The following is a 26,037-nucleotide window of genomic DNA, read 5'->3' as shown; positions in this document are numbered from 1 at the left end:
TTTGTTGATCCTTTTTTTTCTCCCTCTTAAATAGTGGGGTTATTTTGTTTTAATCCTTTTGAATGGGGCATTCGTGTGGAATTGGATAAGCATGCTAGAGGTTTGGACGGCCGTATTTTAAAGAACATGGTTCCCTGGCCTGGAGATTGTTATTGAAGGTTAAAACGTGTTCACCGTGTGATATAAAGTAACAATGACTTGAGCTACATTTCAAAAGTGGAATACAGAGTGCATTTAGCACATCCAAAAAGGGACCATGGTTTTTATTTAGAGTTTCCGAAAGTAACAATAGCAATTGTTTTATGTGGGCGTTGGACGGACATAGTGATTCCATGTTATTTATGTTGGTCAAGATTACTTTATTAATCATGTGGCTACAGAAGCTTATTCTTGGGTCACAAAAGAAGCAGAGGTTTTGAGCAGTCTAGATCCGCATAAAATAGACTGCAAATCCACATAACACAATGAGTGGGGAGAAGTAAAAATGCAAGAATACTATGTTGCTAAACATCCTATGAGGGAATAAGTTCAATATAATGCAAATTGTTATCATTTTCCTCCTGATCAAATATATGACATTTAGATGAATATATTTTGATGTTCATCTTTTGTAGGTTCCTCATTTGTACACAAAACATGTCCACGGCTGATAATCATTATTTTCAGTACAAAGGCTGTAACTTTGTTTCAGCTATCTACAAAAAAGAACATTTAGAACAACTGGAACATTTTGAAATAAAGGATTCGGATGTCTTCATTGTGACATATCCTAAATCTGGTAAGAAACTATGGGCAATTTCTGAAAGTAGTCAAAGTCTTTGGAGTTTTGTTGGCGCTGCTCTCTCCTCTACCATTTCCATCCATTTACAACAACAGATTTTTGTTTTAAGCTATCTCATTCCCCGGGCTTTGAGGGCACTGGATTTAAAGCTATACACCTACCTTGTTATTCTGTTGTTTAGTTTAGTTTAGAGATACAGAAACAGGCCCTTCACCAAGTCAGCGCCGACCAGTGGTCCCCACATGCTTACACGGTCCTACACACTAGGGAAAACTTACAATTGTACCAAGCCAATTAACTTACATACCTCTTCATCTTTGGGGTGTAGGAGGAAACTGGAGCTCCCGGAGGAAACCCATGCAGGACACGGGGAGAACGTACAAACTCCGTGCAGACAAGCGTCTAATGTCAGGATAGAACTAGAGTCTCTGGCGCTGTAAGGCAGCAACTCTACTGCTTTTGGATCAAAGGTTTTGAGGCAACAAGAGTTGATCATTTTGCAAAAACAATATCAAAACAAAAATCACATCATATCATTTCAGAAATTGAAACAGGTGGTCAAAAACATGGTCAAAAAGTTAAGACAAAAAAAGAAAAATAGAAAAGTTTAAGGAGGGTATTCCTGAAAGGAGATGGTAAAATGAAATTTGAGAGTGGCCAGAAACCAGAATTGGTGTGTGGAAATGTAGGCAGAAGAGATTTTGAAAACTAGAACAAAGATTTTAAAATCGTGAATTTGTATTACCAGGAGCCCATGTAAGTTGGCAAGCACAGAAGTAGTATTGTGAGTTAGCAGTAAGTTTAGAGATTAGAGGCTCAGAAGCAAAGAATGTATCAGAACAGTATGTATTTCTTCAGCTGATAAGCTGAGGCAGCACTGATATTTGATGTATAGATATAGCATTGATATGGGATGAGTAAGTAGTCCATTTGCTACGTCTGTCATAAATTACTCAAGGTTACACACAAATTGGTTTGGCCTCAAGTTGTTTGCATGTAGTTGGATAGAATCTGTTCATAGGGAATGGAGTTTGGGGTAGTTCAAGGGGTGCTTTAGTCTTTCTGGCGTTTCTGGAGACATATTTGGCTCCCCTTGTACTCCTGACAAGATGCCAACATTTCCAAAGGTGCTGCCTGATCTGTTTAGTTTTATCAGCATTTATTAGTGCTTATTTCTGATTTCCAGCTTCTGCAGATATTTTTGATTCTCTTTATTGAAGCTATCATTTGAAGCCATCACTCGGTGTAAGTTGGAATATGAGCAACATTGTGTATCTTGTTCATTCATTACACTTCTCTTCTGCACACCAGGTACCATATGGATGCAGCAAATATTGAGTTTAATTTACGCTGATGGTGATCTGGATGATGTTCAGAGTAAACCAACAATACAACGTGCTCCTTGGATTGAGGTGCCAAACTCAAATTTCCCAGAACGCCCATCACCTCGATTGAATGTCACACATTTGCCCTACCATCTCGTTCCTAAAGCTTTGAAGGCAAAGAAGGGAAAAGTAAGAGGTTTTTTTTAATCGCACTAAAATGTATTGGACAACTATGCCTAATTTTGAATCACGTCGCCAACTAAAGGCAATCCCTATCATATCTCTAAACCCTCCCCGGTTAGATAACCAATAACTTCCTTTAAACACATTTATTTTGGAAAACCTATTTCTGATTTTTCTATATGTAATAAATATTTAATACATGCAAATGACAAATATATGTCATCCAATCAGAAAACTAACCAATCCTGTTTCAATATATAATGTATAGTATCAGGCTACATGTTATACCTTGATAGTAATGCTATTATGGAACCGGCACAGTATTGACAATTATGAATACTTGCAAAAAACCTCCCAAACCTCGACAAGATTCCGCATGGTAGGCTGCTCTGGAAAGTTAGATCGCATGAGGTCCAAGGAGAGATAGCTGAATGAATCAAAAATTGGCTTCATGGAAGGAAGCTGAGGGTGATGGTGGAGGGTTGCTTCCCGGACTGGAGGCCTATGACTAGTTGTATGCCTCGGGGTTCGGTGCTGGGCCCGTTACTGTTTGTCATTTACATTAATGATTGGGATGAGAACATACACGGCAAGATTAGCAATTTTTCAGATGATACAAAAGTGGCTGGTTTTGCAGATTGTGAAGATGGTTGTGAAGAACTGCAGCGGGATCTTGATCGATTGGCCAGGTGAGCTGAGGAATGGTTAATGGAATTTAATATAGAGAAATGTGAGGTGTTGTACTTTGAGAAGTCTAACATGGGCAGGACCTACACAGTGAATGGTAGGGCTCTGGGGAGTGTTGTAGAGCAGAGGGATCTAGGAGTGCAGGTGCATGCTTCCTTGAAGGTCGAGTCGCAGGTACATAAAAGGCTTATGGCACATTGGCCTTTATCAGTCAGAGTATTGAGTATAGAAAAGAGGAGATTATGTTGCAATTGTATAGGATGTAGGTGTATTGTATTGTATTGTAGTGTATTGTGTTCAGTTCTGGGCACCATTTTATAGGAAAGATATTGTCAAGCTGGAAAGGGTACAGTGAAGATTTACGAGGATGTTGCCAGGACTAGAGTCTCTGAACTATAGGGAGAGGTTGAGTAGGCTGGGAATCCTTGGACAGCAGGAGGATGAGGCTATTCCTTGGAGAGCAGGAGGATGAGGATCAATATTAAAGAGGTGTATAAAATCATGAGAGGAATAGATCGCGTAGAGTAACAGTCTCTCGGCCTGAGGAGGGGAATCAAGGACCAGAGGACCTAGGTTTAAGGTGAAATGTAAAAGATTTAATAGGAATTTGAAGGGTAACCTTTTCACACAAAGGGTGGTGGGTGTCTGCCTGAGGAGGAAGTTGAGGCAGGGACTATCCCTACTTTTAAGAAACAGTTAGACAGTGTAGCTGGGACATGTAGGCCGGTGAAGGCAAGTTGGGCCGAAGGGCCTGTTTCCACCCTGTATCACTCTACGACACTATGACTCTAAATAAAACTTTAAAGAATTACTTTAAATGTAAATCATTTCAGGTTTTACATTTATCAAAATATGCTTAATGTATAAGAAGTGAATACTTGTCAAAATATGCATAGTGTACAACTGTTTGATTTCAGCTGCTTTTTATTAATTGAATCATCCCTCAGAAGGGTCTCAACCCAAAACGTCACCTATTCGCTCCATAGATGCTGCCTCACCCGCTGAGTTTCTCCAGCATTTTTGTCTACCTCCACAAAGGAAAATCACAGGTTTTAATTTGATGGCTCCATGGGTTTATTTTGTTGTGGTGTAGCTGCTGAGTAAAGAAGTGATATTTTGCCTCATATTGTGTCGGAGTGCACAAATTAAAGGATTGGAGTTTGAGAGCAAAAATGCTTTTGAAGTGTAGACCGTGTGTTTACGATCTTGGGTGGGGATTTTCATCTCTTTTATCATGCAAATTGGATACCAAAGAAATTAAAGATTTGAAAGCTGACCAGAGGAGGGAATGAATGTGGATTCACCTTTGGGGTCAAAATCTGGTATGGAGATAGAAGGATGTTGGGATTCATGAGGAAATTGATGAAAGTGATAAAGGAAGGAGAAAATATTTACTTATTCTCAGAAATGAAGCAACCATGATGGTGATGGAAGAAGATTATTTTTGTGATTGGATGCCAGTGACGAATAGAGTTTCACATTATTCAATTCTGGCATCTTGGCTGTTTACATTATATATGAATAATTTGAATGAGGATTTAATTGCGTAATCAGTAAGTTTGCAGATAATACTAAGATAGATGATGTCCTTGACAGAGTGGACGATATCAATATTCTGGTGAATTGGGCTGAGAAACGGCAGATGGAGTTTAATTCTGATAATCAGTGAGGTGATGCATTTTGGGAGTCCAGGTAGTTTTGCTATGACAAGTTTCTATAAAAACGAATTCGATATAATACGAGTGATAAATTAAGAAACATTAGTTTTAACATTTTAAACATTTATGCTGTGCCTAGGTGAACACTAGAATCACTGATTGAAGACTACAGACTGAGTGGTGAAAGTTGGCAATAATACATGGGCCTGATGGGCCGAATGACCGGTTTCCATGCTGTAAAACTCTGTAACTCTGTGAATCACGTTGGATTGGATAGAACAGTCAGTTTTGTCATTGTGGCAATTTGCAACTAAAAATGATTTGCTCATAATTAATAACCAGTCAGTGTCCATTATTTGATTTGCTCATGAGTCAATATTAATTAAGATCCATCCAAAATCAATTTACTACACTATTTAATTCATGCAGTCTGTCATCTTTTATGTTTTTGTACAATTTTAGTTGTTCTGCATTTCATGTTCTGGTTCTTACAGGTTATTTATGTTGCACGGAATCCTAAGGATGTACTTGTCTCTTCTTATTATTTCCATAAACATTTTGCCCTGTATGAATCACCAAAAAACTTTCCCGACTTCTTTGAAAAATTCATTGATGGCAGAGGTAAATCTGATTATTTTGTAAGCTTTCTGTAATTGTTAGTTTGTTCATCAATTGTCATCCTTCTGCGTAATTAATTTCCCTTCTGGGATAAATAAAGTTCTATCGTATCATATCGTAATTATAACTTACTTTTAATATATTTAAACAGGGATAATGAGAGTGGTGAGTGACAGTTAGAAAGGCAGAGGACAAACTAATTGTGCAAAGGAGCAAAAAATGGGTATGACAAACTAGTGTGTATGGAAGGGACTGTGTAAAAAGGTATATCTGCAATGAGATCCAAAACAGCGAAAAGTGGTGCAAAATCAAAACCGAGGAATTTGTACAAATCTTGCATACCTTCCGATAACAAGATTGATGAATCAATAGATCATACTGCCTTATTTCCAATTGTACTAACAGACTTTGCAGAGGTGATTGAGGACTGCAATCAGAGTATAGGAGAGATGAGGAAAATGGAAAGATTAGCTGGTAGTCTACTGATATTATTGGTCACCTGTAAGTTAACAGATATTGTGGCATGTAAGGTAATGAATATCAGATAACATCTATCTATCTATCTATCTATCTATCTATCTATCTATCTATCTATTATTATATAAAAGTCTGTGGCTGCCGCCTGCCTGCTGCCTGCCTGACTTGTGGCTGCCGGCCTTTGATTCGTTGCTACACCAACACCAGACGCAGAATCGCCGAGATTTTTTCAATTTTCGGTAGAGATTTCACTTTTCATTCCAAGTATCAACTCCTGATTAAATTTCGTCGTTTTATGTACACATTTTTAAATAAAATTTTACTCCCCCCCCAAAATTAAAAAAAAAAAACGGCTTCTCACCCATAGAATGTTGGTGAACGTTTCATCGTGTGATGTCACAATGCCCAATGCTCACAGATGTCTAATCAGAATGGATCTATTTACATATGCTTTTGCACCAGTCCCAGCCTCAGCCTCAGCCCCTCCCCCCCCCCACTCCCGCAGCCTGTGTCGAAGCTCGGCATCACGTGTGTGGGAATAGAGAAAGAGGATTGGGGGTGAAAGGGAATGGGGAACAGATGGACTGTCCCTACCCCTCCCCCTTCCACTCTCCCTCCCCACTATTTCCCCTCTCTCTCCTCCCCTCCCCCCTCTCCCCTTTCCTCCACACTCTTCCCCCTCCCTCGCCTACACCCCCCCCATCCCCCTCCCCCCCTCTCCCCGACACCCCTCCCCCCCTCCCCCATCCCTCTCTGCTAACTCCCCTCTCTCCTCCCCCTCCATCTCCCTCTCCTCACCCCTCTCTCCTCCCCTTCTCCCTCCTCCACCATCATCCCCCCCCCTCCTTCCACCCCCCTCCCACTCTCCCCCCCTCCATTCCCTCTCTCTCCCCGCTCCCTTCCCCCCTACCCCTCTGTCCCTCTTCCACCACTACCCATACACCTCCCCCCTCTCTCCCTCCCCACTCTTTCCCCTCTCTCCCCCCCCACCTCTCTCCCCCTCCCTCCCACATTCCCCCCTCTTCCCCCTACCCCCCATCTCCCTCCTCCCCCACCCTCCCCCCCTCCCCCACACCTCTCTCCCCCTCCTCCCTATCCCTCTCTCCTCCCCCTCTTCCTCTCTTCACACCCCTCTCCCTCTCATCCATCTCTCTCTCCCCACTCACCTTCCCTCTCCCCCACCCCTCCCCCCCACCTCTCTCTCTCTCCCCCCCCTCCCCATCCCTCTCTCCTCCCCCTCCCCACCCCTCTCTACTCTCCCTCTCCTCACCCCTCTCCTCTCCCCTCCTCCCCCCCCACCCCCATCCCTTTCTTCCCCCACCCCCCTTCCCTCTCTCCCCCACCCCCCCTTCCCACTCCTCCACTATCCCTCCCCACTCTTTCCCCTCTCTCCCCCACCCCTATCCCCCTCCCTCCCTCCTCCCCCCTCCCTCCCCATCCCCCCCTCCCCCCCTCACCTCTCTCTCCATCCCCCTCTCTCTCCCCCCCCCTATCCCCTCTCTCCTCTCCCTCCCAAATCTCTCCCGTTTCCTCCTCCCCCTCTCCCCTCCCTCCCTCCCTCTTCTCACCCTCCCCTCTCCCCACCCCGTCTCCTCTCCCCCCACCTGTGTGTTTGGGGGGTGGTTAGTGTGAGTGTGATGCCACAGCCCCCCTCCCCCCTCCCCCCCCCCAACGCGCGTTGGGGAAACAGACCCAACGGGTCTGCACTTGGTCTAGTTGATTTATAAAATCGAATCCAGAATACAGGGGTAAAGAAGAGAATTCCTCTACCGTCTATATAGAATTTCAAAATGCTTCATAACGCTGATGATTTAAAGTTAAGGCTCACAGGTATTAAAGGTTATGCATGAAACATTGCTAGGAAAGTTTAGAAAATAGAGAAAAAGAAAAAAAATGTTATACAGTGATTCTTGCTGAGATCGCTCAATTTTCATATTCAAAACTATGGCAGCACAGTGGCGCAGCTGTAGAGTTGCTGCCTTAAACCTCCAGAGATCCAGGTTCAATCCTGACTACAGGTGTTGGCTGTATGGAGTTTGTACGTTCTCCCTATGACCTCATGGGTTTTTTCTGGGTGCTCCTGTTCACTCACACACTCTAAACCCGTACAGGTTTGTACTGTACTTGGCTTCTGTAAATTGTAAATTGTCCCTTATGTGTAGGATAGTGCTAGTGTCGGGGTGATCGCTAGTTGGCGTGGGCCGGTGGGCTGGTGGGCCGGTGGGCCTGTTTCCACGCTGTATCTCAAAAGTCTAAAGTTCTGAAGATGGTATAGGAAGAACTTCGCAATAATCATAGTTGAGAAGAAAAATAGCGCGTAGCTCACTAAAAAGAAAAGTTTGTGCAACTCACAGTTCCATGGATCCAGGTTCAATCCTACCTGTGTGGTGTGTGCACATTCTACCCAAGACATTGTCACAAAAATGCAGAGGCAGTGAATTTGTTCATTAGTTTCTGTTGGCAGAAACCAGGCTAGGGTTTGGGCCTATATACCATAACTAATAGTGGTGCATGAATTCTCTGAAACTTCCTGAATTCCTGCCAGTTGCTGGGTAAACTGACCACTCAATCTGAATCTGGATAATAGGAACATATACGTCAGCATAATTCTTCAGGTGTTTTGCAGATCTCTCCGTCCCCTCCCCACTCCTTTCTGGCAGTCCTTAAAAGTTACCTTTTTGACCAAGTGATTGGTTATCTGCCTTTATTGATGGCTTGATGTCAATATTGTTTAGTCCTGTTGAGTTGTAGTACTGTAGGTTTGTTGCGAAAGGAAAATGACAGGATCTTAGGAATTATCCACATTTTGGTTACATCATTTTTGATGGTGTAAATATTTAATTAATAACATTACCCAGTTGGAAGATTGGTGGTGAGTGTTTTATTTCATCGGACACTACTTGCTTTTTCCAATAAACGGTCCGTTCTAGGTAAGGCTACACAAGTGCAAACAGAAATTTTGTCCCTTTAATTAAATTTCTTATAAATAACATCGGACAATAAGATTCATCATGATCAAAACTTTACAGTTGTTTTATTGAAAATATCCTGCTGTTCTATATCCTTTTTTACAGAGAAAATGTGGGTACTTTCATTTTTTGAAATGCAAACCCATTAGGAAAAAATAACACCATATTAATAACACCATAAAATCATATTATTTTAATACAGCTCAAATTTAAGATAACCTGAATTTTGCTTTGTCCGATAGTGGAATTCAGCTGCTGGTTTGACCATATCAGGGACTGGTGCACTCATAAGGATGAATTCAACTTCTTGTTCCTAACCTATGAGGAGATGCAAAAGGTATAGCAATTATGCAAGTATTATATTATTATGTGTGGTACACAAAAAAGCTGGAGAAACTCAGCGGGTTCAGGAGCATCTATGGAGCAAAGCCACCTTCTCATCTCTAGCCTTTGTCACTTACTCTGCCCACCTGGCAATCAAAGCTCCCTCACCTGTATCCACCTATCACTTTTCTGGCTTTCCCTCCTCTACTACAATCAGTCTGAACAAGGGTCCCAACCTGAAATTTTGCATCTATTCCCTCTACAAATGCTGCCTGACCTGCTGAGTTATTCCAGGACTTTGAGTATTGCATATAATTCAAGTAATTGAATATCTTGATTGTTTTGTTTCCATCAGCCCCCCTTTTCTAATGGCATTTACCTTGCATACTCAGGTAATGCAACACTTGTCCTATTTTTTCTTTCTTTACCACCATTCAGGGATTTAACTGTCTTTCCAGATTAAGCAGCAATTCATTTGCATTTCTTCTAATCAAGAACAATATTGCCCAACATGCCACATCTACATTAGTCCGAACTGCTTGCATTTGGACCATATCCTTCTGAATCTATCCTATCCATGTACCTGTCCAAATGTCTTTTAAACATTTTGATAGTACCTGCCTCAACATACTTCCTTCGGCAGTTCATATACCCACCACCCTTTGAGTGAAAAATCTGTCCCTTGGGTTCCTATTAAATCTTTTCCCCCTCATCTTAAACCTATGTCCTCTGGTTCTCGATTCATCTACCCCGGGCAAGAGACTTTGTGCATCTACCCCATTTAGCCTGCTCAACCTCTCCCTACACCTCAGGACCTCAAGTCCTGGCAACATCCTCAAAAATTTTCTTTGCAATCTTTCCAGCTTAACAAAATCCTTCGTACAGCATGGTGACCAAAACTGAACACAATACTCTAAATGTGGCCTCACCAATGTCTTGTACAACTGTAATATAACCTCTCCATTTCTATACTCAATGCTCTGACTGTTGAAAGCCAAAGTGCAGAAGCCTGGACCACCCTAACTATCCGCGACACAATTTTCAAGGAACTATGTACCTGCGCTCCTAGATACCTCAGCTCCATAACACTCCCCAGAGCCCTGCCGTGCATTGTGTGGCTCCTCAAAGGACTTCTCAAAGGAATTTCTTTAGTCAGAAGGTGGTAAATCTGTGGAATTCATTGCTACAGACAGCTGTGGAGGCCGTCAATGGATATTTCAAGGCGGAGATTGACAGATTCTTGATTAGTAAGGGTGTCAGGGGTTATGGGGCGAAGGCAGGAAATTGGGGTTGAGACGGAATGATGGATCAGCCATGATTTAATGGTGGAGTGGACTTAATGGGCTGAATGGCCTAATTCTACTCCTACAACTTATGAACCTCGCACTTATCTGTATAAAACTACATTAACCATTTCTCCACACACCTGCCCAACCAATCAAGCCTTTGTGCCACCATTTATCTGTTTACTGCAGATGGAGGAGAGGGATGAAATAAGAAGCATCAAATCAGAACCGAGAAATGACAGAATATATGAATACTAAAATAACATACCCATTTATGAGCAATATTCTAGAATGATACATTACTTGCATGTTAATTGGTGAATAGCATAGAAGGTATTACTTTAGGAAGTATCACAGAAGCTGTTGCTACACAAGCTACATTTATGTTGGCAGGATCTCAGAGCAACAATACAAAAAATTTGCAACTTTGTTGGAAGACAGTTGGATGACGAAAAACTTGACAGCGTGATAAAACACAGCTCGTTCGATACTATGAAAAAGGATCCAATGGCTAACTATGAAGGAATTCCTAAAAAATCCCCAGGGGGATCGTTTCTTCGTAAAGGTACTTTGCATGACTTTTATAATTCAGAATTGATGATTCCACATATTGCACTTTTCTTTGTTGGAACATGTCTAAATGCTTGAAGAATATGAAATGAATGGATCACTGGAGTTTCTGACATCGAAAGGGCCATTCCACTCGATGGTTGTGCCAGCCACAAATGGAGCTCTTTGTGTCATTCCAATCCCCTGCTCCCAATCTGTGGTTTTATAGATATTGGTGATTTAATTGTTCATCAAGCTACTTTTTACATGTGGTAACCTTTCCCACCACCCTGTGAAACAGTGTGTTCCAAACCCACATTATTCCTGGGTGATATTTTTTTTCACCTGATTCATTTAGCAATCATATTAAATCTCTGCCCATTCATTACTGAACTTCTGCCAAGTAAAATAGATCCTCCCTATGCACCTTTGACTTTTGTATACTTTCATTAATGGAATTTCAGTTCAGTTTCATTAGTTCCGAGAACCCTGCCTGTTCAACCGTTGCAAAGCATTATTCATCTAACTGCAGTATTTTCCATACCCTCCATTTTTGTTTCACATTTCCTGTGGTCTAGTGAACACTGAACTTTAGCTCAGAGGCTGCAGAAATTCTTGAATTATAGGGAATTCCTACAAAGCCCCAGCACGTGATTGAAGAAGGCTCTTGATCCAACACATCGCCGATCCATTCTTTACACACACGCAGCTTGACCCATTGAGTTACTCCAGCAATTTGTGTTTTACTCAAGATTACAACATCTGCTGTGCCTTGTGTCTCCATATTTTTATTACTTCCTATTTGTTTATTTCTCTTCTGTATTCCCTTTAATTCAAATTGGGAATAAATTATGACATAAATGTATTATAGATGAATTGAACATATTTTACTATTTAATGAGTAATCCATTTTTTGAAATCTCATAATACTTCATCTTTCCCTTTTCTGTGATGCACATCCCCTGTGCACATTTAACAAACAAATTGTATTTCACCTTGATTTTACCTGCAAATTGTATATTGAATTTTCCCTCTTTGCCCTTCTACTGTATTTTTAATTTTCTGTTTAATTCTCCCCCTGCACCTACTTTGCAGACAGTCCACAGGTTACACTGGGTTTTCGTTCCTGAGAATTGCCCATAAGCTGATTTACAAACAATATAGTTAAACGCCTTGATTAAAATCCCATTGCCCAAAGCAGTTGGGACTCCCCTTCTGATGTATTACTCTTTTCTCTCAGTACCTCATCATGGTGTCATCCGTTTTCTCTGGTTTTGTATTATTCTGCATACACTTGACATAATTCTTTCATTTCATCAGATATCTATATTCATCCTAACATTATCCATAATTAAATGAATGGAACATACACTGCATTCAGTTCTCAATAAATGCATTAAATAACTAGTTTGCATTTCTGGTATTTTCCTATCTTGAAAAAGGAGGTAGTTGAGGCAGGTACAACAATAACATTTAAAAGACACATGGGCAGATACAGGGATAGGAAAGGTTTAGACGGATATAGATCAAATACGGGCAAATGGGACCAGCTTAGATGGGGGCATATTGGACTAGTTGGGCTGAAGGGCTTGTTACCGTGCTGAGTCTAATAATATTAATAGCTGTATTAGCTGTAATAGCTAATAACTAATAGCAATAAACTCAACTGAGCTTTGTGCTGCGCTACCCTCTCTATATCTATGAACATATAGCCATACACAGCGCCAATGTCAACTTTAAATTTGGGGGTGACACCATCGTTGTTGGACAAGGATATGCCAATGTACAGGAGAGAGATTGGTAATCTGATTAAATGGTGCCAGAACAACAATTTTGCTCTCAAAATGAGCAAGATCACAGAACCGATTGTTGACGAGAAGAAAAAGGCTGGGGATCCACTAAACTATCTTCATTGATGGGATGGCAGTGGAGAAAGTCAACAACTTTAAGATCCTGTGCGTGTATATATCTGAAGATCTGCCCTGGGCCCAGCACATCAATGTAATCACAAAGCTCATCAATATCTCTACTTCCATTGAAGATTGAGAACATTTGGTATGTCAGCGAATACTCCATTGAACTTCTACAGGTGCACGGGAGAGACACTACTAACTGGTTGCATCATAGCATGGTTTGGCAACTCAAATACCCAGGAATTACTACTGAGACTGGAAGGCATAGACTGGTCCATCACAGGTACTGATCTCCCCTCTATTGAAGGGATCTATAGGAGGTGTTGCTAAACAAGCAGCCAATATCATCAAAGACTCCCATCACCCTTGCCTCACTCGCATTTCTCTACTACAATTGGGAAGATACTGAAGCCTAAAACTGTGACCATCAGGTTTAAAAGTAGCTTCTTCCCATCAACCATTGATTTTGTGAACACGACACAGCATTAACCTCTGCAACTATGATCATTTATGAACTGTTTCTTTGGTTGCACTATGAACTTTGGTTTTATACTATTAATGTTACCTGTCTTATGGTTATCAATGTATTGTATTGATGATATATATTGTATTTACAGGCTTGTTAAGCTTCAACAAGTAAGAATTTCATTATTCTGTTCTATTCATATGACGATGAAACCCTCTTGATTCTCTTGACACTTGCTGCTTTCTGTGCTTGAATATCTCCTTTCTCTCTGTAACCAGGGTTGGCTTATAGGCCTTGTGGTCTGAGTAAAGTACTGCACCATGAGTTTGCTTTCATGAAGAAGTTAACTATTTAGATTTTGAGAACTCCAAGGTGTCTTCCAGCTTCAATGGAAAACACGAACTGCGTATTTCTCCATCTCATCTGGTACCTTACCTTTGGCCCCATTGAATGTCATCTCCCACTGAATTCTGCCCCATTTATCATCTCTTAATGCCAGTTTTGATTCTAGTACCTATCCTAAAAGGGAGTCATCTGTAAATCTGAACAATTTGCTTTAGAGTTAACGAATCCAAGTCAATAATGACAATCAGTATCATGGGGAGGACTAACACCAAGACCTGATTCCCAACCATGTGGTACTTCCATTCCAAAGGAACTCCTCATACAACTATGAGATTTTTCAACCTTACAGTTTTTATTTCTATATTTACAAGTTTTGCCCAAATCCCACTGATGCAACATAAACCTTGTCAGATTTCCAAAAAGTAGCAGTCCATTCAATGCTTCAAAGTAGCAGTCCATTCAATGCTTCAAAGTAGCAGTCCATGCTTCTGTTTTGCATTGCCAGATGGCAAAATGAAAAACAACTTTGGTGAAGCCTCATGGCAAAGAGTACCTGGAAAATGTCTGAGATAATATTGGTTTGGTCCATTTTTGTCTCAAAAGTTTCTTGATAAATCATTTACTTCGGGCTTTGAACACATTTAAATGAGGGCTTATTGCAGATGTAGGATCCCTTGGGAGTAAGGTGTGCCGAAATTGGATTTTACCTCTGGAGTATAAGAGTCAGGCAGAATAATGCAGATTTATAGGAGTTTGGTTAGGCCGCAGTTGGAGTATTGTGTGCAGTTTTCTGGTCACTGGTCAGGAAAGGTGTGGAGGATGTGGAGGCTTTAGGAAAAGTGCAGAGCAGGTTTACGAGAATGATACCTGGATAAGGGGTTATTAGCTACAGAGAGAGATGCTGAACAGACATGGATTGTATTCTCTGGAATGCCGTAGATGTGTGGGGAGACCTGATAGAAGTATATAACATTATGAGAGGCATAGATAGGGAGATGGTCAGAATCTTTTTCTCGGGATGGAAAAATCAAAGGGCATAGCTTTGAGGTGAGAGGGACAAAGATTAAAGGGCAGGTTTTTGCAGGATAATGGATATGCAGGGAATGAAGGGATTATGTGTGGGTAGACAAGTGAAAGCCTTGACATCATGTTCATTACATACATTGTTGGCTGAAGAGCATGTTCTTGTGCTTGCTGTACAATTCTATGTGCTATATTCTAAAATCATGAGGGATGTTGCTAAAGTGAATGCTCACATTCTTTCCCCCCCAGTGTAGAAGATAAAGGACGTCAGCTTAAGGTGAGAGAGGAAAAATGTAAGCGACCTCGGGCAACTTTTTCTCTCAGAAGGTAGGATATAAAAGGAACGAGCTGCAAGAGGAAGCTTTAGAAGTGAACAAATATATGGATAGAAAGGGTTTAGAAGGAAACAGGTCAAATGCTGGCAAAATGGGACGGGCCGAGAATACCACCTTGGTTGGCATCGATAAAGTGGGCCAAAGGACCTGGTTCCATGATGTGCAGCTCTATGACTACGTGGATAGGTCAGGGTTGAAGTGATATGGACCAAATGCAGACAGGTGGGACTAGTGTAGCTGGGACATGTTGGCCGGTCGGGGCGTTGGGCCGAAGGGCCTGTTTCCACACTATATCGCTCTATGACTCTCTGCTGCAGATGCAGGAAGTTTGAAATGAAGAAATTGGTACAAATACTCAGCAGGTCAACATTTGTGCAAAAAGAAACAGATTAACATTTCAGAAACAGGAACCTTCGTTGAAAAAAAGCCTTATTCTTTCCCAGTTCTGGCGAAGGTATCTGGAATTGAAAACATAAATGTTTCCATAATGCTATCTGACCTGTTGAATGTTTCAGTATTTGCTGTTTTCATTGCTTGGTATCTTGCTGAAATATTTTCTAACAATTTGCTTCCCTCAATTTCTCAGTTTTTAGTTCACTTTTGATGTGATTCTTCACATTTTTCTTTCAGGGACAGTTGGTGACTGGAAAAATAATTTCACAGTTGCTCAATCTGAGAGGTTTGACAAAATTTACCAAGAAAGAATGAAGGACCTGCCATTGGAGTTCACCTGGGATAAAGAATAAGTAAAGGCAATAAGTTGTAGACTGATAAGATAATGCAATAAGAGAAAATATTTTCGGCCATACTTATGAATATCTTTTAAACAGATTTATGTACCTTTAAAAGGGCTATGGTGAATTTTTATTCATGTTAGACCAGTGAATATCATTCCCTGGATGAAAGTTCATGTACGAGTGTGCATCGGCTGTTGTACTTTTACCCATTAAAAAATATCTGATCCTGTGGATTAGGGAAAAATTGGGATATCGTTTCTCCCAATATTTGTGTCCTGCACTTGAAAACAATGAGGCAGAAACCTACCATATTCAAATCTGACAAAATCAAATATCTAATTGTGCTAAAACCTTATATATTGTCCAATTTCATGTTCGGAAAGGAATGAAACATACACAATGTCACTGATTCTTTGGTTTAACATCATAATCTGGCTGCGTTTAGTTTCAGGTAGTTTTTTTCCCCATGAAAGGTTGTATAAATGTTTAGATGTAAGATTCAAATAAGATTCACAAAAGACACATTGTGAAATTACATTACATTCACAACCTAGAAACAGCTTGACTATTGATGGTGCTTGTATAATATGATGTTCCAGAGTCCTTTACCTTTTCTTCATTCCCACATCATATTCAACATATCCTTTTATTCATTTTTATTTCTTGTGTTTGCTACTCATTAAATATTATTGATATTTGCCTCAAATACTTCATGCCATAATTAGCTCTACATTTAGTATTCACCCATCATCAGTTTCCTCACTAGATTCCTGCAGAATAGTAACTATTATTTTGTCAGTGTCTGTATATATTATTTTACTAACTTTGTATTGTATGTTTAGTTTTGAGATACAGCGCGGAAAAAGGCCCATTGAGCCACCAAGTCCGTGCTGACCAGCGATCCCCGCACATTAACACGATCCTACACACACTAGGGACAATTTACACTTTAACCAAGCCAATTAACCCACAGACGGTATGTCTTTGGAATGTGGGAGGAAACCAAAGATCTCAGAGAAAACCCATGCGCTCACGAGGAGATAGTACAAACTCCATACGGACAACACACGTAGTCGGGATCGAACCCGTGCTGCCCTATGTCCTGCAGCTGCAGCATGGAAATAGATAATAATTCCCTAATAGAGTAATGGAGTGATAGAGTGCGGAAACAAGTCATTAGGCCCAACTTGCCCACACCAGCAAACTGTTTCTTTAACGTTGGGATAGTTCCAGCCTCAACTACCTCCTCTGGCAGCTTGTTTCATACACCCACCACCCTTTGCGTGAAAAGGTTACCCCTCAGATTCCTATTAAATATTTTTTCCTTCACCTTAAACCTACGTCCTCTGGTTCTCGTCTAGATCACCCCTCATCCTCCTGCGTTCCAAGGAATAGAGTCCCAGCCTAAGCCTCTCCCTATAGCTCAGACCCTCTAGCCCTGGCAACATCCTCATAAATCTTCTCTGTATCCCTTCCAGCTTGACAACATCTTTCCTAAAACCATGGTGCCCAGAACTGAACACAATACTCTAAATGTGGTCTCACCAATGTCTTATACAACTGCAACATGACCTCCCAACTTCTATACTCAATACTCTGACTGATGAAGGCAAATGTGCCAAATAAGCCTTTTTGACCACCTTATCTACCTGCGACTCAACCTTCAACCTCATCTGCACTCCTAGATCCCTCTGCACTGCAACACTCCCCAGAGCCCTACCATTCACTGTGTAGGTCTGCCCATGTTAGACTTCCCAAAATGCAACACATCACATTTTGCTGTATTAAATTCCAATAACCATTCTTCAGCCACCTGGCCAATCAATCAAGATCCTGCTGCAATCATTATTAATGAAACAACATTGATCTCAAGTACTTCAAAGTATGTTCTTGAGCTTCTAAAGTATGGCTGTGGCTATATTGATTGTTCAGTTAAGTATTCTGTTGCACTCAACTTTATTCCCTGAGCTTAATTGTGGACTTTTTGGGGGAAGAGAGAGGGGTAAAGTTCAGTGGTTCTTTATTGTCACCTATGTACAGCACGGTGAAATTCTTTTACACAGCCAGCACAGCAAATGCACAGTCGCCACAATTTTAGCGCAATTAAAAAAAAACCCACATAAAACACAACCAGTCCAAAGTCCAGCCTGGGAAGTCCTGGAATGTCCCGATCCAGCGAGCCTTTAGTCAGAGAGCTTTTATTATCTAGTTTTCCTGTACAGGCATGGTATTGGTGTAATTAATACATCGATTTTTCTGACAATGAAATCCATAAATCCTGATAAATAGGGATCCTGATAAATGGGGATCCTGACTGAGCAGTGAAGAAATGGTTAAGATCCTGCAGATTAGATGCAAACATTTAACTGACATTTTATTGGCGCAATTGTTACCTATACAGATCAATTGGAGCTTGTCTGTCGCCTTGGTTCTGTTGTAGGCGGGGCTAGGCTGTTTAATCCAGGAATAGACGTTTTTTCAATTCAATTCAATTCAACTTTAATGTCATCGCACAAATACAAGTATGAGTACAACGAAATGCAGTTTTGCGTCAGTCCGTAGTAGTTGTGCATAAAGAAGTAATACAAAAAATAAAAAAATAGAAAGAGAGAAGATACAGAATAATCAAAATATACAGAATAATTAAACAATGGGGACGGGGGGACCGGAGAAATCTATCGGCGGGACTCCGAGTTCAGCAATGTGATGGTATTATTGTAGAAGCTGTTCCTCATCCATCGTAAATGCATTATTAGAAAGTTAATCTCAACCTTGTGATATAATCTATTAAATTGATGAAACAGCTGAGTACCTTTTATGAGTGCACTTCCTGAAAAACTAAATTTTCCCGAAGCAAACCGTTTCCTAAAACACTGTTTATAAGGTTGCATTTTTACATTTGGGAAGAGTATATTTTGTTTTATGCTAGAGAGAAAATAAATGAGACCGATAATGTGATTAAGTGTAAATGATGTGTTTGGTATTACAGTGTATGTTAATAAACACGATTCTGATATTTCATGTAAATAATTGTCTTCTCTATTTTGAGGGAAAAAAGCCTATTTGGTGTTTTTTGTGTGTGGTTGATGGTTATTTTAAAATTTCGTTTACTATGATACAACAGAAATGCATTCTTTCAAGCATGTTTAAGCTAAATTATATTCTAATGTGTAATTTTGTCATTGTAATTAATTAAAATTAGATAATGCCTTGGATATGCTGATGCTAGGAAATAAATCTGATTAATCATATATGATTGTCTTGCATTATTAACATATTTTCAACCACAGTATGTGTATTTTTATTTTTGCACTATTTTCCCACCTACTACCATCATCCTCAACCTCCCAATGTTTTAGTACCCCTTCAATTAATTTACACCAAGGCTAGAAATAACCATCTAGAAGCAATGGAAGTCTTCTAATCTACTGAGCTGGAAGGAAGGGCACAGTTGGTGCCAGCTCAAATGCAAGGACATGTGATTTTTGTAAGGGCTTAAGCTGGTGAAACCATGAATGATTTGAAATTGACTTAGTAATAGAATTTTTTTTTGGACCCACCAAGTTAGTCTTAAGCTGATAGACCTGAAATTCAGGCATCCGTTGCATACTATTGTTCAGCTAACATGCTTCCATGAACTGGCTCATTCATGCTTTTGGAAAATAGATGGGGACAGACTCTTGCTATTCCAGTGGTCAAAGATATTGAAGATAAAAAGAATGGGCCTGTATGTCAAGACAAGTTAACGTGCATCATCTTGGGAAATAGGAGGTGATGTTGATCCTGCAGCATTACTATTCTTACTTCGTGCTTAAAGTGTGCTGATATTGATGATGCAATTTCCTCATGAGCAAAAGGATGACCTGGAAGCTGTAGAGACATGTCGATTAGGTTTAGCCAGAATGTGGGGCTGTAACAATAGTGCCAGTGCCTAACAGGAAACATTTAAGCAGCTAAGAATCCATTAAAAATGAATGATGTATGAATCCATCTTCTGCCATAGATGAGGAAGTAGCTGAATGTTTGCATGGCTCCTCTCCATCTAGGAATGTTACAAAACTTACCCTTCAGCGGCGCTGCAATTCTGCCACTGGCTGTGTGCGCGGTTTTGGCGCCTTTGGGGGGGGCGGGGTTAAAACGCGTTTTTTTCTTATCTTGTCCTGGATTATATTTGGTTGGAGTGCAAGCTTTTGCTGAAGAATCGTTCTGACGGGCGTTCTGTGTATTTTTTTTTTAATCGCCCGATTAGTTCAATGCTGGAGTCATTTTAAAATCAGCTTCTAAAGCCGTCAACGCCCACAACAGGGACGGATTTCAGGTAGGGGACACGTAAACAAAAGCCGTTTATTTTATGTATCAAAGTGGTCCTTAAGATGCCTTTAGTTCCCATTTTAAGTTGCGGAATGGTGATTTAGTCCCCATATGAACCGGCAGTATTTTTCATGCCGATATGGGGACTAAATCACCGCAAACCGCAACGTTCCAAATGATTGCGTGCCAGAAAAACCCACAGGCACGTTGATTTAAATGGCCATTAATTTACAGGTATTAAACATTAATTTCCTTCCATTTGGCCTATAAATCCATGACAATGAGATTTAAAAAATATGTTATATTGTGAATTCTTGTGTGAATGTTATTTGGATGCTTAGGCTATTTAAAAATGTTAATCTATTCTTAAGAAATCGATAGGTGTTTAGATCTAGTAATTGAATTTTGTAATTAGCTACAATTAGGTAACTAACTAATTATATGCTTTAATTTCAAGACATCTAAGTAAGTGTTTCATATTTGTTTCAGAATGCTTCAATCCACAATAACTGAACATTTCTTTCAGTTCTCTTAATTTTTAAGAAAGTTATGGCCATTTGACTGTCCTCGATCACAGCTTTTGTGTTAAGTCAATGGAAAAGCAATAAGGAACAAGATGCTAATTTCCGAGTATGAAAATGGCCATAACTTTTTTAATACTGAAGATATGAAAGTGAATTAGGTGTCAAATTGAACTTCTTTTTATGCTTTATCTGATGGGATAAATTACAGACTTGATTTTTTAAACCTCAAAATTTTGTAACATTGCTACTCCATCTTTAAGCCTTTGTGTAATTTTAAAGCATAAAGTTGCTGTGATGTAGGAGATTACATTGTGAGGCTCTTCATGTGAATATTAATGCTCCTAAAGTTATCAGGTAGGAAATTCTAACCTTTAACAGCTATATAATTTATGACCTAATGATTTGAGTTGATTAACACCCCACTCAATAACAATCTCACTTTATCGGTTCTAATAGTTTACACTATTAGATCATAATCCAGTGAATCCGAGCATACATTTTATCACAGGCAATGGAAATGAAAGCTAATGGAATGTTGGCCTTCATTACAAGAGGATTTCAGTATAGGAGTAAAGAGGTTCTTCAGCAGTTGTCTCGGGCTCTGGTAAGACCACATCTAGAGTATTGTGTACAGTTTTGGTCACCTAATTGAGAGTTGTGAATTTATGTAATTCCCTGCCACAGAGGGCAGTGGAGGCCAAATCACTGGATGGATTTAAGTGAGTTAGATAGAGCTCTAGGGGCTAGTGGAGTCAAGGGATATGGGGAGAAGGCAGGCCCGGGTTATTGATTGGGGACGATCAGCCATGATCACAATGAATGGCGGTGCCGGCTCAAAGGGCCGAATGGCCTCCTCTTGCACCTATTTTCTATGTTTCTATGTTTCAGACCTTAACTCTTTGATCTCTCTTGAACTGATCAGGGAGGCCAGTTCCTGAAGTGATATTATGAAAAATCCCTGCTCATTTTGCGTTGATTGATTGAATTATTTGGAATTGGTCGCAAGTTGTATGTGTGCGTCATTTTCTGGTGGGCAGATCAGAGGACCATGAATGCCACATTCTATTAAACCAGCGTTCAATCTGCCCCCAAGGGTTTTTCATCTGAGGAAGGATGTGATTACTATGTAGAGAGCTATTCATTAGGTGCGTCCAGGGTCGGTAGGTCGTTGATACACGAGGAGAGATTGGGCATATCAGGCCTACATTCTTTCAAATTTAGAGGAATGGAATTGAAACTTACAAATTTATTGCAGGCTTTGACATATTGGATGCAGGAAGATGGTTTCGCAGAGCTGAGGAGTCCTGAAATGAAAGTTAACAGAATAACTAGAAGCAAAGGGTAGGAGTATATGGGTCCTTTTCAGAATGGCAGGCAGTGACTAGTGGGGTACCGCAAGGCTCAGTGCTCGGACCCCAGCTATTTACAATATATATTAATGATTTGGACGAGGGAATTGAATACAACATCTCCAAGTTTGCGGATGACACGAAGCTGGGGGGGTGCAGTGTTAGCTGTGAGGAGGATGCTAGGAGGCTACAAGGTGACTTGGATAGGCTGGGTGAGTGGGCAAATGCATGGCAGATGCAGTATAATGTGGATAAATGTGAGGTTATCCACTTTGGTGGCAAAAACAGGAAAGTAGACTATTATCTAAATGGTGGCCGATTAGGAAAAGGGGAGATGCAACGAGACCTGGGTGTCATGGTACACCAGTCATTGAAAGTAGGCATGCAGGTGCAACAGGCAGTGAAGAAAGCAAATGGTATGTTAGCATTCATAGCAAAAGGATTTGAGTATAGGAGCAGGGAGGTTCTACTGCAGTTGTACAGGGTATTGGTGAGACAACACCTGGAGTATTGTGTACAGTTTTGGTCTCCAAATCTGAGGAAATACATTCGTGCCATAGAGGGAGTTCAGAGAAGGTTCACCAAACTGATTCCTGGGATGTCAGGACTTTCATATGAAGAAAGACTGGATAGACTCGGCTTGTACTCGCTAGAATTTAGAAGATTGAGGGGGTATCTTATAGAAACTTACAAAATTCTTAAGGGGTTGGACAGGCTAGATGCAGGAAGATTGTTCGCGATGTTTGGGAAGTCCAGGACAAGGGGTCACAGTTTAAGGATAAAGGGGAAATCCTTTAAGACCGAGATGAGAAAAACATTTTTCACACAGAGAGTGCTAAATCTCTGGAACTCTGCCACAGAAGGTAGTTGAGGCCAGTTCATTGGCTATATTTAAGAGGGAGTTAGATGTGGCCCTTGTGGCTAAAGGGAAGAGAAGGCAGGTACAGGATACTGAGTTGGATGATCAGCAATGATCTTATTGAATGCCGGCGCAGGCTCGAAGGGCCGAATGGCCTACTCCTGCACCTATTTTCTATGTTTCTATGTAAGACCTTCTTATGCCTTTGGGGAGAAATGTCTCGATGCAGATGTCGGCGAATATCTCAAAATCTCTGGCTTGGAGCACAGATGGGGCTCAGGCTTGGACTTAGTTTAAAATAGAGAAGGATAGATTTCTGGATAGTTAGGGAATTAAGGGATCTGGGGATAGTACAGAAAAACAAATATTGAGATGGTAAATTTGCCATAATTTTAATGAATGATAGAGCAGGTTCCAAACTTGTTCCTGCTTTTCTTTGTTAAGTTCTTATCCTCCTCCAATGTTTTTCAATTGTAGTGGGGAAATGCATATCTGTAGGTGAAACATTAATAATTTCAGCAGCTGCAATCTCGAGGTACAAAGTCAACATCCATAAAGTGCAAAAACAAACAAAATACTTTCATATTTAGATATAACCCTAAAGAGCTTTTGCAGTGTAAAGAATATATGGCATGAAGCACTTTAATCGTGCTGGTAATAAACATACCTCTTATCTCATTACTGGTGAGATAAGATTATTGGAAGCATTTAAATTGCATAGGACAGAATAATAAAAGGCAAACAATATCAGAAAGTTCATAAGTTCCATTTAGGAGTGTAGGTGAATAGTTCTTTGAAGCCTGAGACGCAGGTAGATCAGGTGGTCAAAAAGGCTTTTGGCAGATTGGCTTTCATCAGTCTGAGTATTAAGTATAGCTTGTTTAAGAAGGAACTGCAGATGTTGGAAAATCGAAGGTACACAAAAATGCTGGAGAAACTCAACGGGTGCAGCAGCATCTATGGAGCGAAGGAAATAGGCAACGTTTCGGGCCGAAACCCTTCTTCAGTCTGACGAAGGGTTTTGGCCTGAAACATTGCCTATTTCCTTCGCTCCATAGATGCTGCTGCACACGCTGAGTTTCTCCAGCATTTTTGTGTACCTATTAAGTATAGCTGTTGGGAGGTCATGTTGCAGTTGTATAAGACGTCGGTGAGGCCACATTTTGAGTGTTGTCTTCATTTCTGGGCACCGTGTTATAGGAAAGATGTTGGAAAGGGTACAGATTTATGAGGATGTTGCTAGGACTAGAGGTTCCGAGCTACAGGGTGAGGTTGAGTATGCTGGGACTCTATTCCTTGGAGTGCAGGAGGATGAGGGGTGATTGTATAGAGGTGTATAAGATCATGAGAGGAATAGATTGGGTAGATTCACAGAGTCTTTTGCCCAGAGTGGGTGAATTGAGGACCAGAGTACATAGGTTTAAGGTGAACGGGAAAAGATTTAACAGGAATTTGAAGAATAATTTGTTCACACAAAGGTTGGTGGATGTATGGAACAAGCTGCCAGAGGAGGTAGTTGAGGGTGGGACTATCCCGACATTTAACAATCAGTTAGACAGATACATGGATAGGACAGGTTTAGAGGGATATGGACTAAATGCAGGCTGGCGGGAATAGTGTAGTTGGGACATGTTGGCCGATGTGGGCAAGTGGGGTCAAAGGGCCTGTTTCCACACCGTATCACTCCATAGAGTCAAAGGGCCGAATGGCCTCCTCTTGCACCTATTCTCTATGTTTCTATGTTTCAGACCTTTACTCTTTGATCTCTCTTGAACTGATCAGGGAGGCCAGTTCCTGAAGTGATATTATGAAAAATCCCTGCTCATTTTGCGTCGATTGATTGAATTATTTGGAATTGGTCGCAAGTTGTATGTGTGCGTCATTTTCTGGTGGGCAGATCAGAGGACCATGAATGCCAAATTCTATTAAACCAGCGTTCAATCTGCCCCCAAGGGTTTTTCATCTGAGGAAGGATGTGATTACTATGTAGAGAGCTATTCATTAGGTGCGTCCAGGGTTGGTAGGTTGTTGATACACGAGGAGAGATTGGGCATATCAGGCCTACATTCTTTAAAATTTAGAGGAATGGAATTGAAACTTACAAATTTATTGCAGGCTTTGACATATTGGATGCAGGAAGATGGTTTCGCAGAGCTGAGGAGTCCTGAAATGAAAGTTAACAGAATAACTAGAAGCAAAGGGTAGGAGTATATGGGTCCTTTTCAGAATGGCAGGCAGTGACTAGTGGGGTGCCGCAAGGCTCAGTGCTGGGACCCCAGCTATTTATTACAATATATATTAATGATTTGGACGAGGGAATTGAATACAACATCTCCAAGTTTGCGGATGACACGAAGCTGGGGGGGGCAGTGTTAGCTGTGAGGAGGATGCTAGGAGGCTACAAGGTGACTTGGATAGGCTGGGTGAGTGGGCAAATGCATGGCAGATGCAGTATAATGTGGATAAATGTGAGGTTATCCACTTTGGTGGCAAAACCAGGAAAGTAGACTATTATCTAAATGGTGGCCGATTAGGAAAAGGGGAGATGCATATCTGTAGGTGAAACATTAATAATTTCAGCAGCTGCAATCTCGAGGTACAAAGTCAACATCCATAAAGTGCAAAAACAAACAAAATACTTTCATATTTAGATATAACCCTAAAGAGCTTTTGCAGTGTAAAGAATATATGGCATGAAGCACTTTAATCGTGCTGGTAATAAACATACCTCTTATCTCATTACTGGTGAGATAAGATTATTGGAAGCATTTAAATTGCATAGGACAGAATAATAAAAGGCAAACAATATCAGAAAGTTCATAAGTTCCATTTAGGAGTGTAGGTGAATAGTTCTTTGAAATTCTGAGACGCAGGTAGATCAGGTGATGTCAAAAAGGCTTTTGGCGAGATTGGCTTTCCATCAGGGTCACAGTATTAAGTATAGGTTGTTTTTAAGGAACTGCAGATGCTGGAAAATCAAAGGTACACAAAAATGCTGGAGAAACTCAGCGGGTGCAGCAGCATCTATGGAGCGAAGGAAATAGGCAACGTTTCGGGCCAAAACCCTTCTTCAGTCTGACGAAGGGTTTTGGCCCGAAACATTGCCTATTTCCTTCGCTCCATAGATGCTGCTGCACACGCTGAGTTTCTCCAGCATTTTTGTGTACCTATTAAGTATAGCTGTTGGGAGGTCATGTTGCAGTTGTATAAGACGTCGGTGAGGCCACATTTTGAGTGTTGTCTTCATTTCTGGGCACTGTGTTATAGGAAAGATGTTGGAAAGGGTACATATTTATGAGGATGTTGCTAGGACTAGAG

General features: G+C 40.8%; 1 protein-coding gene across 1 annotated transcript in view; it reads left to right on the top strand.

Annotated features, from left to right (window-relative positions):
* The window catches only part of LOC129697344 (amine sulfotransferase-like), a 66,567-nt gene extending 47,643 nt beyond the window's left edge, over nt 1-18,924 (top strand). Inside the window, exons 2-7 of the mRNA XM_055635795.1 lie at nt 615-778; nt 2,093-2,295; nt 5,129-5,255; nt 8,941-9,035; nt 10,702-10,873; nt 15,570-18,924. Of these exons, the coding sequence (XP_055491770.1) occupies nt 637-778; nt 2,093-2,295; nt 5,129-5,255; nt 8,941-9,035; nt 10,702-10,873; nt 15,570-15,685 (855 nt within the window). The 5' untranslated portion in view covers nt 615-636 and the 3' untranslated portion in view covers nt 15,686-18,924. The remainder of the gene's footprint in view (nt 1-614; nt 779-2,092; nt 2,296-5,128; nt 5,256-8,940; nt 9,036-10,701; nt 10,874-15,569) is intronic.
* The last annotated feature ends 7,113 nt before the right edge of the window (nt 18,925-26,037 follow it).

The sequence above is a fragment of the Leucoraja erinacea genome, chromosome 5 (genome assembly GCF_028641065.1).
Source record: "Leucoraja erinacea ecotype New England chromosome 5, Leri_hhj_1, whole genome shotgun sequence".
Lineage (NCBI taxonomy): Eukaryota > Metazoa > Chordata > Chondrichthyes > Rajiformes > Rajidae > Leucoraja > Leucoraja erinaceus.
The sequence above is the reverse complement of the archived record's forward strand: the minus strand, read 5'-3'. Positions and strand labels throughout refer to the sequence as shown.